The following is a 12,665-nucleotide window of genomic DNA, read 5'->3' on the forward strand; positions in this document are numbered from 1 at the left end:
TTCTTACTGCTGGCCCAGACAAGGAGAGGTTTTCATGAGGTTGCTCCTGTAAGATGCCCTTCACCAGAAAGCTATTTTTCTTACAAGCTAAGGAACAACACTGCTGCAAATCTCATTATCATTTGCTGACACATTTTGAGGTCACATGCATTATCTTTCTAGCCACTGCAACACATCTTTCAATGCTATGTGTGCTTTGTCATGTCAGCACCAAGTAACCAGAAGCAATTGTTTCCATAGGACAACTAACACTATGGGATTGCATAGCAAATGTGTTATATGGAGATAATTTGTGTGCAGCTGTGTTGGGTAGGGAAAAAAAAAGCTGAAGAGCAGAAAGAAAAAGCAGATACTTTGTTCATGGGTATTTGTGTCTGCCAACAAGTTGTATTGCAGTGCATGGCCTCACATTCCCACGAGAGCACTCACGGTGTCAAACTTCATGTGACAGGCAAGGCCTGCCTGCAGGCAGCAGCATGATGTGCTCTGCCTGCTCCTCTTACTTCTGCTTGAGAAACACCCCTGATTCCGCAAGGCATAGTCAAAGGTAAGAGAACGGGAGACAGGTCAACACTTCTGAGTGAATCAGGCTGTGGAAGGAAGTGGCTTGACATAGTATGTTGAGAACATCAGGAGCCTGAGCCTGTAAATATTTGCTAGCATGGAGCAGGCATCCCTGTGCCAGAACGATGTGCATGTTCTTTAAAGGTCAACCAGCTGTGGGAGGTGTTGTCAGTCTGCTTCTGCCAGCCCTTCCCATGGGCAGATGTCAGGACTCTGTGTGAACACGCTCTGTTGAGTTGGGCTGCAGGAACTGGTGCAGGCCACCTCTGCAAATGGATAGGTCGAGAGGGACAGCTGCTAACTTAGTGGCAGGTTGCCAAAAAACTGAACCCACCTCCCATAGGAAACACGTTTGGTAACACTGTGCCCCAGGTCAAAAGACTGCCTGGTGAGCTGAAGCAGGCAGCTTGAGATGTCAGCTCTCCTCCAGCTCACCAATGGCACAAAGAGGGCTGAGTTTTCATCTGTTTGTTTTGTTTTCTAAAAACACTGAATATGATTGCTTTGCATCTGGGTTTTTTTTCATGAACACTTATTGCCAAGCATGAAGTCTCTGATGTAGAACAATATTAACCTCACAAATAATGAAGTGAGAAGTGAATAATCACCCTTTTGCAATTGCAATTTTGAGGGACAAATGAATGGCCACGCTTCATTTTAGAGGAGTCCAGTTCCACTAAGCCTGCTTAAAAGAGCTGCTGTTCTGCACTCTAGCATACAGGAGCAAAGTCCCTACTTAAAAAGCAAATGCTTCAGTCCTAGCATAGTGTAGACTGAACAAACTATGGCAGAGTATAATCTGCTGGATTAAGTAGCTTTATCAAAATCAAAGCACACTGCAAAATTAGGCCAATCTGACTGAAATTTCATCTGGGGTAAAATGACACAAAAAGCCTTCCCGGCATTGAACTACTCCATTCCAAGATTTTTTGGGACCAGCACACTGAGTCTTTATTTACCAGCCTAAAAACATGCAATAAAAACGAATGAACTGTTTTAAAAAGCAATTGTTGCAAATTTTAAACAATTGGATTGGAAGTATCAAATAGTTTTACCACATGGTAATGGGGTGGAGGGTGATTTGCCTTCCTTAACTTGCTGTTACGGAAGAATTTCAACACTGTTGTTTTAGGCTCAAAGTGAATAGGAAAACACATTTTAAAAACACATCATCTTTCACGAGATTATCTTACATCCTTCATAAACAGCATGACTGTTGCTCCTCCTGGGAAGAGATACCAGCTATTGTGAGGATTTGAGGGTTTTGGGAACGAATTGTTAAAGGCTAAGAACAGCACGCAGGGTTTGACTTGTGGACAGTGTGTTTATGGAGTACAATCTGGAGCATGTTTTAGTCAATAGCAGGGTTCCTCTTGATCTTTGAGGCTTTAGATAACGCTCAGAATGGATATTTTTGTTAACATCCAGCTCCATAGTAGAAAGAATGAAATAAACCCTATAAAACAACTTACCAATGCATCAGCTTTATGCTTTAGCTTCTTAGCCTCTTGCATGTAATAATCCGCATTGTGAAGCCTAAAGAGACAAAATCAATTGTTTCAAGTCTTTGTTTTCATACAGTTGGACAAACATTGTTTGAGAAAAATGCAAGAACAATTTCAACATATACACCCACTTATCTCTTTAAATCTTAACCTGGTATTAATCTGAAGCTGCTGTATGCAAAGATCTGATGGGCGACCAGAATGTAAAGTAAGGAACGGTAGAAACAGTCCACCCAAAGGACCCATTAATGTGTGCTGAACAGGGGAAAAGGAAAAATAGTTTAAACTAATTAAGTATAAGAAGTTTCCATTACAGGAGCTAAAATAAAAAAAAATGAAGAAGAATTACTGTGAACCAACTTTCATGATCTGAAAACATTTATCAACAGAGTCTTCATTAATCAGTGACAAGGGTTCATTTGTAAAGATTAAAACTCTGTGTGCCTTTGGGCAGCACTAACCACACAGGTGCCCAGTGCTTATATTACTGTCAAAGATACCTGCTTTTACTGTGAGCTCTGCTTGCATGAAAATCCCAGCTACATTACTTGCAGCCAGTACAAAGAACCAATACTTACACATCATCAAATGTTATTTTGGGTCTTCTGGGCTCAGAATTCCCATTAGAAAGCATTGGCATCGCAGACCAGATGTCTGTTTCTAGATGGCTGGTGTCAAGAAGAGTGTTGGCTGTTGGAGTATTGTGAGATTCTTCCTCCTAGAAAACAAGGACTCTTAGCAACTCTTCATAGTTCAAACAAACGTTTTTCAACAACATAAGTGTGCACATCCAGCCTCTCCCTGCTGCCTCCAAACAAAACCCAGCCCAAATCAACAAAAGGCTAAGTCACAAAGTAGTGCTCATATATACGCAACTACTCTCCTAACCATCCTTCCATGCTTGCTAACATAAGCCTATTAGATTCATTAGGCAGTATGACTCTACCTCTGCTCCCTCACCTAAAATCATCAACTTACACTCTTAGCTGAAGTCAGCCTGAATACCACAGTGTTACTAACTAGAAACAAGGGTTAAATGAAGGGCAGGGAAATCTAATGCAGAAGGGCTGGATGTAAACTCAGCTTCATTTGAGGCATATCACACTACTGCAACCTTTTTTTCCTGTTATTATTATCTAACTGTATGGTGTCTGAAAAGCCAGCTCTGATTTCAGTAAGGAACAGTTTCTTCACTCTTGCTACAAGCAACACAGAGAAGAATGGAAAGCAGAAGTCAGGAGCTGCGACTTTACATGATTAAAACCAGAAGCATACAAGAAACATTTAAACCATGCAACTGCAACTTGCAAGCTAAGTTCACATCCAAATACACTAAACTACAGATAAGCCACTGAACTAGGGGAAGAAGTCTAAGATATTTTAGAAGACAAACATTTCATGTATCAGAGTAACAGGCAAACCAAGGATAAATTTGACTAGAGAAGCCGGGAGTGCGAAGAAGTGGCCCTGCTGTTTACATAGCATTGTTTATTTGCTGACATATGCAGTTCATTTTGGCATTGATTTCAGTTGAAGGCACGTGTATTACTCTCGCAGCTTGAAGTGACACAATGATATCAGAAAGCAACAGGGATGAATGAATAAGGTGAAGTGATTTGTCACCTACAATCCAATGCAACTTGTGAGTTTTACTGTTACAGTGCAGGGTAACAACCTCGCACAAAGCGGCGAACTGTGAAAAATAGGGCTATGCATGTCCTTTTCTGTAGCAGAATTTTCTTCTTGCCATTTAATTTTGACAGTGATGCTAAAATATGGTTTGATACTAAATCATATGTTTGAAACTCTAGAGGGAGGACTATTTTCTAAAATGGGCCAAAAATGTGAAGTTTCCCTGTTTACCCTAAAGAGGATGTCAAACCAAATTTACTATGCGGTTTCTACATTTGGCTCTTTTCATCTATTTCTGTATAAAGCATCTGAATCTGGTGAAAAGCTAGCAAGAAAGAACTGTCTATGTGAAGAGCTTTGATGGGAGATGGCCCTAAAAGAATGATGATCTAGGGAAAAAAAACAAACTTACTATTTATACAGTGTCAAAAAGATTTTATAATGTAAGTCACAGAGCTTTGGTGAAAATAAACCTTACTGCTGGAAGCTAGGAGCCTGCAAACCTGAGAGAAGACATTTCTATTTTGAGTGTGCTATGGAGAGGTATCTTTTTGTTAAGTTTTTATTGTCTGTTTAGTTTGGAATCATCATAGAATCACAGAATCAACCAGATTGGAAGAGACCTCAAAGATCATCCAGTCCAACCTATCCCCCAGCCCTAGGTCATTATAACAACAGTGCTTAATTCTGGCTGAGCATTTTGGGGTAATTATTCAGGTGATGAACACCAAAATTCTTAAAAGCTTTATTTTCCAAATGCATGTTGTAGGTACAGAATCAAGGGACTAACTACAGCTAGCTGATGGCTGCAAAAGTTGTCCTCTGAGGCTTGGAGTCTAGGACTTTAAGGAGTGACACCCAGTGCCAAGTAGATGCCTAATGCTGACCAAAAAATGGAACATGCAAGTGTTGCTTATGCCCAGCTCTGCAAATATCACACACACACACAGTATCACCAAGGTTGGAAGAGACCTCATAGATCATCAAGTCCAACCCTTTACTACAGAGCTCAAGGCCAGACCATGGCACCAAGTGCCACGTCCAGTCCTGCCTTGAACAGCTCCAGGGACGGCGACTCCACCACCTCCCCGGGCAGCCCATTCCAGTGTCCAATGACTCTCTCAGTGAAGAACTTTCTCCTCACCTCCAGCCTCAATTTCCCCTGGCGCAGCTTGAGGCTGTGTCCTCTTGTTCTGGTGCTGGCCACCTGAGAGAAGAGAGCAACCTCCTCCTGGCTACAACCTCCCCTGAGGTAGTTGTAGACAGCAATAAGGTCACCCCTGAGCCTCCTCTTCTCCAGGCTAACCAATCCCAGCTCCCTCAGCCTCTCCTCGTAGGGCTGTGCTCAAGGCCTCTCCCCAGCCTCATCGCCCTTCTCTGGACACGCTCAAGCATCTCAATGTCCCTCCTAAACTGGGGGGCCCAGAACTGAACACAGGACTCAAGGTGTGGCCTAACCAGTGCAGAGTACAGGGGCAGAATGACCTCCCTGCTCCTGCTGGCCACACTATTCCTGATGCAGGCCAGGATGCCACTGGCTCTCTTGGCCACCTGGGCACACTGCTGGCTCACGTTGGCTCTCCTTGCCTCTCTTCAGTGGGGCTACTTAAGCAATAGATACTGGGAAACAAATTCAACAAAACAAAGCTAAGTTAATTTTATTTTCTCTTGTTCAATTCCAGAGAATGAGGTCCGTTACTTACACAGATCCCTTTGGGGTTGGAAGAGGACTTATTTTCATTCTTTCTGTGTTTAGAAACAGAGGAGGAAGAGCTGCTGGTCTGAGAGGTGCTTGTGATACCGGTCTCTTGGCTGAAGGAGCTGCTTTCAACACTGTGCCGCCGGTGCACAGGCTCATCCAAGAGGGGGGATAAGGGAGGAGGGAACAGCTTCTCTTCTTTTTTCTTTGCCACCTTCTTCACTGAGTTACCGTTGCTCCTGGGACACAGAAAAGAAGCAGTTGCATTTCAAGAACCTTGGTTAACCTTCTACATCTTATTTCCTGAGAAGCCAGCTCTATCCCCAGCTACATCCTGCAGTAGCCATGTCCTCTGAGCTAAGTTGAAAGGAGACAGGAAGTGAATACAGTAGTGATACCTCTGCCTTTCAAGGGCTATAGAACCCTCCTGCTTTGGAGGACCAGTGCATTAGTACAAATTGCACTCAATTTAAATGCTAATTTGAGTCAGTTTTCATTTGAGAGGTCACAGAGGTTCTGACTCAGCAAAGTGCTGCAAAGTTTTATGCATGGGGTTAGTTCCTCTGACATTAAATATGACTATTTATGTGTTTAAGCATCTTTCTAAGAGGAGGATTAGGGCCCACATAAGCAACCTTTGCTAAAAAAAAACATAATAGCACATGGCAAATGCACCAAAACAAAATATTATAACGACTACAAAATTGTAAGCATAACACTAACAAGATAATAGTTATTTGACCTCTAGAACAAACCCAATGTTCAACACTATATTAAAATGATACGCTGTAGTTGGCAAAAGCCCTTCAGCAAATATCAGTTGATGAATTGAACATGATTCAGAAAATTAATGTGGGTTTTGACATGAAAGCTGAAGTAATAAGATAATCTATTGTCTGTTTTATGTACAGAAGTGGTTAGCTGGCTAGAAATGGCAGCTGAGATACACAGTAAAAACCAACACAAAAAAAAGCCAACCTGCTAGACCTTTCTTTCTTCAAATATATTGAAAAATCAACCCCCAAAATTCAACATTTCTATTGATTGTTTAATGTGTTAATCTACTCATAGATTTTTATTTTAGGTACTGTCCTACTTCAGTCAATGAAGATAACCTGAATTGTAATCTTTTGTTAGACATCTAATATTGCTTTTCATCTGCTTTTCATGATTATTGACTAAAATTTCAATAGCAAATTAGGTCAACAAGAATTTATGTTTTGTTCCCAGTCACTTTAAGTCAGTGTCAGGAATTATAGATCTGCTTTGCCTTAAAGCAACCAGGGAAAGGGGAGAAGGAAACCCCTATGAGGAGAGACTGAGGGAGCTGGGCTTGTTTAGCCTGGAGAAGAGGAGGCTCAGGGGGGACCTCATTGCTGTCTACAACTACCTGAAGGGACATTGTAGCCAGGTGGGGGGTGGCCTCTTCTCCCAGGCAACCAGCAATAGAACAAGGGGACACAGTCTCAAGTTGTGCCGGGGGAGGTCTAGGCTGGATGTTAGGAGGAAGTTCTTGCCAGAGAGAGTGATTGGCATTGGAATGGGCTGCCCAGGGAGGTGGTGGAGGCACTGTCCCTGGAGATGTTCAAGGAAAGACTGGATGAGGCACTCAGTGCCATGATCTAGTTGACTGGCTAGGGCTGGGTGCTAGGTTGGACTGGATGATCTTGGAGGTCTCTTCCAACCTGGTTGATTCTATGATTCTAAGTTTCCTTATTCTCCATTCTGGAGCTCTCTCTCATACCAGTGTGGCCTTTCATACAGCTTCACCAACCTTATCAACAGCTACACATTTTGTGTGTTCTTGTATTTTGGACTTTTGGTGATACAAAAGTATTTTAGCCTAAATGTGAAATCACAGTTTCTCAGCACATCCATGGTGATTTCCAGGGCTAATGCAAGACTATTGCTTGCACAGCCTACCACTGTGTGGGGAAATTCACACATGAAAAGCAGTCGAAGCAGCATCCCTTAGCTGCTACACAGGGGTCAAGAGACCAAGAGAGTAATACAAGAAAAAACTAAGAAGACTGCAGATATCTTCACTATTTAAAATTTGACCAGTTTACTTCAACAAATCTAAGATGTGGCAAACCAAGATATAGGTGCATCTACTCAGCTCTGGCACACAGGCCATTCTGCAGGCAAGAAGACTTAGCCAAAAAAGGAACATGTGCTTGAAGATGTTTGGCTTTGTTTTTTAGCTTCTCCTCTCCCCACCCCTTATATAACTCAAATAAAAGCCCCAATCAGACCTCAGCAATACTTTATGGTTATAATTCTACCTGCTTTTTTATTTTTGTATTTATTTTTACCCCTATTTCCCACTTGCTATTTTATTTGTTTGTATTTATTTTTACCCCTATTTCCCACTTGCTATTTTATTTGTTTGTATTTATTTTTACCCCTATTTCCCACTTGCTATTTTATTTGTTTGTATTTATTTTTACCCCCATTTCCCACTTGCTATTTTATTTGTTTGTATTTATTTTTACCCCTATTTCCCACTTAATGTGATGAATTTTCACAGGAATTAAGCTGATAATTTATTTAGCAATGTTACCTCTATCAGATTTATGCCAAAGCACTTATGTCAACAATAACCTTCATGAAATAGGTTGTTACCAGCAGTTAACCAGATTGTCACTTTGCTTTGGGCTGCTAATGGCCTAAGAAACTGGTCTTTGATTGCACTAATCACTAATTTTGAATTAATTTATTGCAATAATTACCAGGACTCAATGGTTTAATTTGCTGACACGATTGTTAAACTATATTTAAAATCTAGGGAGAAACACAGTAGAAGTGCAAGGCAAAAATATGAGCAGAACTGATGGTCTTGTGGCTGCAGGGTCTAATCTTTGTGTCTGAAAAGGCCAATTATCAAGGAAGGAGAAGGCTCCCCATCTGTGGGTTTGTTGGCTTTTTTTCAGCCTGATTTCTTTTAGGGCAGAAACCAAGCAAACAGGCAATAAGAGATCAGTGTGTGAAGGACAGACGTCTTCCAGCTACTCTCACATTTCAAACTGCAGCTCTTTGCCCTTTCTTTATCCACTCCTTGTGGTATTCAGTGGTTCCTCTAGCCTGTTAGTGAGACAAAGCCATTGTCTGTACCAACCATTTGCCTTTCCTTTGCTTCCACTCCCTGTCTGCAGTCAGATGCTGCACATTGATGGTGTATCTGATTTTCTGCAGGGGGTGAGCAGAGAAAGGTCACTTCTGCATTAGCTGGGACCATATGTTAACAACTGAATGAAGCTGGAGCCACTGTCACAGATGGAGAAGGTTGCCTCTGCCATGAACAAACCTCAGTGAATGCTGTTGTGCCTATCCCAGAGTGGCTAATATATGTTGCCAAGTGAAGGAGCATCTTTAATGAAAGGTCAAAGAAAAGGAACAGCAAATCTTGAGAAACAGGCTGAAATACTTACCTCAGCCAGACTTCCAGCGTGCCTGTTAGGTAGCAGGCATGTTTCAGTGGTATGAGTCTAGTTTTAAATTCAGACTCAAACTTTGCACAGCAAATCACTCTGTGTTGTTACGAACTGCCAAATGTTGGCGAACAGTACTCTGTCTTGGGACTGAGGTATTGAGATATAAATGGTATTTGGCAGCACATACAGTTAATGCTTAAATTAAAATTGCTCTGGCAAGAAAGTAAATACATTAATAGTTCTCTGCTGCAAAGCGAGCAGCTGATCTGACAAAAAAAATCCAGCCTCCCAGCAGTGTTTCAAGGTATTAATGCGAGCTACTTGGCCAAAACACAGTTATCATCTATTCAATTGTTCACTGTGAAATATCAGAAACAAAGAGAATAAAGTGACAATACTCTGCATAATTGTATTATTCAGTAATACTCACTAAGGAATGGTCACATCAGCTTTACAAAAAGGCATAAGCCCCAAAGTGTGTGAAGGAGGGAGCAAACAGGACGGTAACTAGTTGCTTAAGAAACAACCACATGATGCCAATCAGCTTTTGGGTTGTATGAATGGCTTTTAAATTCACAGCTGACCATTTGAAATTGCCCCACTCAAACTGCACATGCAGTCATACAAAACTGTGAAAATCAGGCATATAACTGCCCATATGAGAGTTACATGTGAGTAACCCATTAAAAATTAATCATGCATCTTTGCTTGCTTTATTGAGCCCACATATTTAGGAAGGGATGATAAGAAACGCATTCAAATGGCTACACCACAGGCAGGCAGTGGGAGCTGCAAAAGCACAGCTCTGGCCTGTCTTTCACTGGTTCCTCCAGACTCCTGAGTGCCTCCAAATTTTGTCCCACAGACCACAGTCTTTCTGTCAAAACATTCTTATGTCTATGAAACAATCCAACGCAAGTCTCCAAAGTCTGCCTTGGGAAATTTGGTTTGTTGGCATAGGGATCAAGTTCTAAAGGGTGAGACCTAACGTTCTTCCCAAGTGAGAACATCCACAACTGGATGTTACATCTTCTTAACAGATGAAGACCTCATTACACCTGTAGCTGAATCATCCTCATTGCTCAAAGTCCTTATAGAGAGATTTAGGAGTTGTAAAAGAAAATGTAAACCCTTTGGGAATAAAGGAGCAAATGGCAAAGCCTTTCTTTCAACCTTTTACTACTGAAGTGTTATTTTTCCCCATGCCCTTGAACAGTTGACTTTCAGCTTCCCCTTTATTCTGCCTTCCCTTAAAATTCTATTAACCCTCTGGAGAACAAAACCACTCCTGACTGCTGAAAAACAATCTGGGGCTCTCCAGAACTTTGTCGTCCCACAGTTCAGCCAGTTTCTTAATCTTCTGGGAAATAGGTTACTCTATATTCAGTTGCACGTCTCTGGGAGCTGAAGACCTGAATTATCAAACAATATTGCATTTGCTTCAATCTAACTCAAAAGACACTAATAACAAATGCAGCATGATCCAGGTCTCAATTGCTACAGTGGAAAAGAACTCAGAAAATTTTGTTTCAAAACTTCAGGCAAACAGGAGGAAAAGCAAGCATATGGAAATAACTATTGATGGACACAATTATATTTTAACAGAGAATACCAAAGGCTTGAAAGCTCCAAGGAATCAAATTAATGACCTGGAAAACAAGCTCAAATTAAAAAACATCAGGTTGGGGGTGGATCCTTAGGGCTTGCTGGTGACAAGAATAGAAAGATTTTTTTAATGGATTGTGGAGGTGTTGGGGATGGATAATTTTCAGTTCCCTCTGCAATATATCTCTGCTCATTGTATTTCTAGCAATGACAATCAGGCAACACCCACCATGATGCGTATCAAATGTTCAACATGTTACAGATGACAGTGTAACTTTCAACTCATCTGCCTTTACCAGGCTGGTTTTCTCAGTGGAAAAATTAAGGATGGATTCAAGGACTGAAGTTACTCTGTAATTGCACCAGGAGAAATAAAATTATGCTCAGCCTTCTTTATGGATTTGAAATTTTGAGTGCTACTTCAATAATGATTTCTAAATTTATCTGAATTTAAATAGTGCTACAAACTGCTTTCAGAAGCCCAAGGTGGGTTTGATTCTTTGCTTGCCCTAGTGTGAAGCAGCAAGAAGTGCCTCATCTCAAAATCGTAAAAGCACAGAATTGATGACAGAAGGGAATTGGACTCTTTGGTTATTTATAGAATGTTAATCTTGTGATTATACTAATCAGAATCATTATTTACGTGGTGCCTGTTTGCTCAAGCATTATAGCCATCTCTCAAAGACACTCTGAAAGGCATAAACTATTCGATTCTATGTCTGCTGAAATACAAAGCATGTGTGTCTGAATCGTTCAGGGTGGTCACCCCTGGCATTGCTGTATGCACAGTTAAAGAGTAAGAGCTGCTGAAGTGAATGGCAAAGGCACGATTTCCCTCAATAAAACTGAGAACTGTCTCTTATGAAAACGATTTAAAAAAATAAATGCCAGGCAATCAAATAAAGCCCACTTTTAGTAGGATTCTCTGGCCACAGAGGTTAAGGATGATGAAGGCAACAAAGAACATCAAAAGGATGCAGTATGGGGTAGCAGAATACACCAGGAGAGTGGTGGCACTCTAAATTTCTGTAGTCCGTCAGAAGGATGAATGAATCTCATCCAAAACCATGTGGATTGTCTTCCTGATGGATGGGAATAGCAACGCTGGGTCACTTATGCTTATGGGCTGTAAAGCCCATCTGGCTCTAGAGCAAAGGCATTTGTAGAATGGTGCTGTGAAATCCCTCATGAATTCTATATGAATGGAAAAAAACACCCCACTTACTCTTTAGTGCTGGTTAGTCTGTGATTCGGTATTGGAGAGATACAAGGTGGAAGCAGGCATGAAGCTGAAGGGTCCTCCAGGCGCTGCTTCTTGCTTTCAACAAAGGTGTCCAGGCTTTCTGTCTGCTTTAACAAAAAAGGTGCAGCTTGAAATATCCAGCCTCTATGCACAACTTGCATTAAGAGGAGCTCAGGAATTTCAGTGTTACTTTCTTTAAAGTAGGAGCAGTTAAAATACTGATCTAAGAGAAGTGAAAGTCACCTGAAATCAGGGCTAAAACGTGCTCCAGACACATGACATGAAGTTATGTAACAAGTGACACAGCCGGATAATTAGGAAGCAAAACACCCCATGTGCTGTAGCTATCTTCTGTAGTGCACTAGAATTTAATTAATAATTCAGATGGAATGACTTGATAGCACCAAAACTCACTCAAGTAAATAGCTCCTGCTCATTGACTTAATGGAACTTGATGGGAAAACTTCTCTGAGTAAGTATTCCTTACAGGACTGAAAGTCTACAGGACTGAGTGGAGATAGGCATTAACAGCAATAGCTGGTTTAGAATTTGCTTTGGAAGATTCCCTGATGCATGACTTTTGTGCCTGAACTAGGATGATACAAGCAAAGCCGATTACTGCTCTGTCACTGGAACCTTCATATCAGCCGTCAAACCCACTAGTAGATGGCTAAAATAAATCTTTTAATGGCATGATTTAGAAACACAAATCAGGCTCTCCCTACCCTGTTTTAACTATTGATATACCCTTGAGTCATCTTAAGTGGTTTGTTTTCCCTTGGATAGCAGTAAACAATCACAAAGCTTCTGAATGGGTTGTTTCAGAGCGCAGCTTATGTGCATACAGTCCCAGAGTGAGATTCCTCATTTTGTTACTCTCTGATCCTAAGTTCCAGCTAATGAAATTACGAGGTTCCAACTTTTGCATAATCCTGTATTTTCTTTTCCCTGGGAGCCCTCAGTTGCCAACACTACACTCGTGT

At 41.3% G+C, this 12,665-nt stretch overlaps 1 protein-coding gene across 4 annotated transcripts in view; it reads right to left on the minus strand.

The window, feature by feature from the left end:
* AFF2 (ALF transcription elongation factor 2) overlaps positions 1 to 12,665 on the minus strand; it is a 357,624-nt gene that overhangs the window by 19,963 nt on the left and 324,996 nt on the right. For 3 of the 4 annotated variants that reach the window (XM_064159592.1, XM_064159590.1, XM_064159589.1), the window contains 4 exons: positions 11,665 to 11,789; positions 5,405 to 5,639; positions 2,648 to 2,787; positions 2,037 to 2,100 (listed from right to left, as the gene is read on the minus strand). In XM_064159592.1, the coding sequence (XP_064015662.1) occupies positions 2,037 to 2,100; positions 2,648 to 2,787; positions 5,405 to 5,639; positions 11,665 to 11,789 (564 nt within the window). The remainder of the gene's footprint in view (positions 1 to 2,036; positions 2,101 to 2,647; positions 2,788 to 5,404; positions 5,640 to 11,664; positions 11,790 to 12,665) is intronic. The other variant, XM_064159591.1, reaches the window with a different exon arrangement.

The sequence above is a fragment of the Pogoniulus pusillus genome, chromosome 19 (genome assembly GCF_015220805.1).
Source record: "Pogoniulus pusillus isolate bPogPus1 chromosome 19, bPogPus1.pri, whole genome shotgun sequence".
In the NCBI taxonomy this organism is placed as follows: domain Eukaryota; kingdom Metazoa; phylum Chordata; class Aves; order Piciformes; family Lybiidae; genus Pogoniulus; species Pogoniulus pusillus.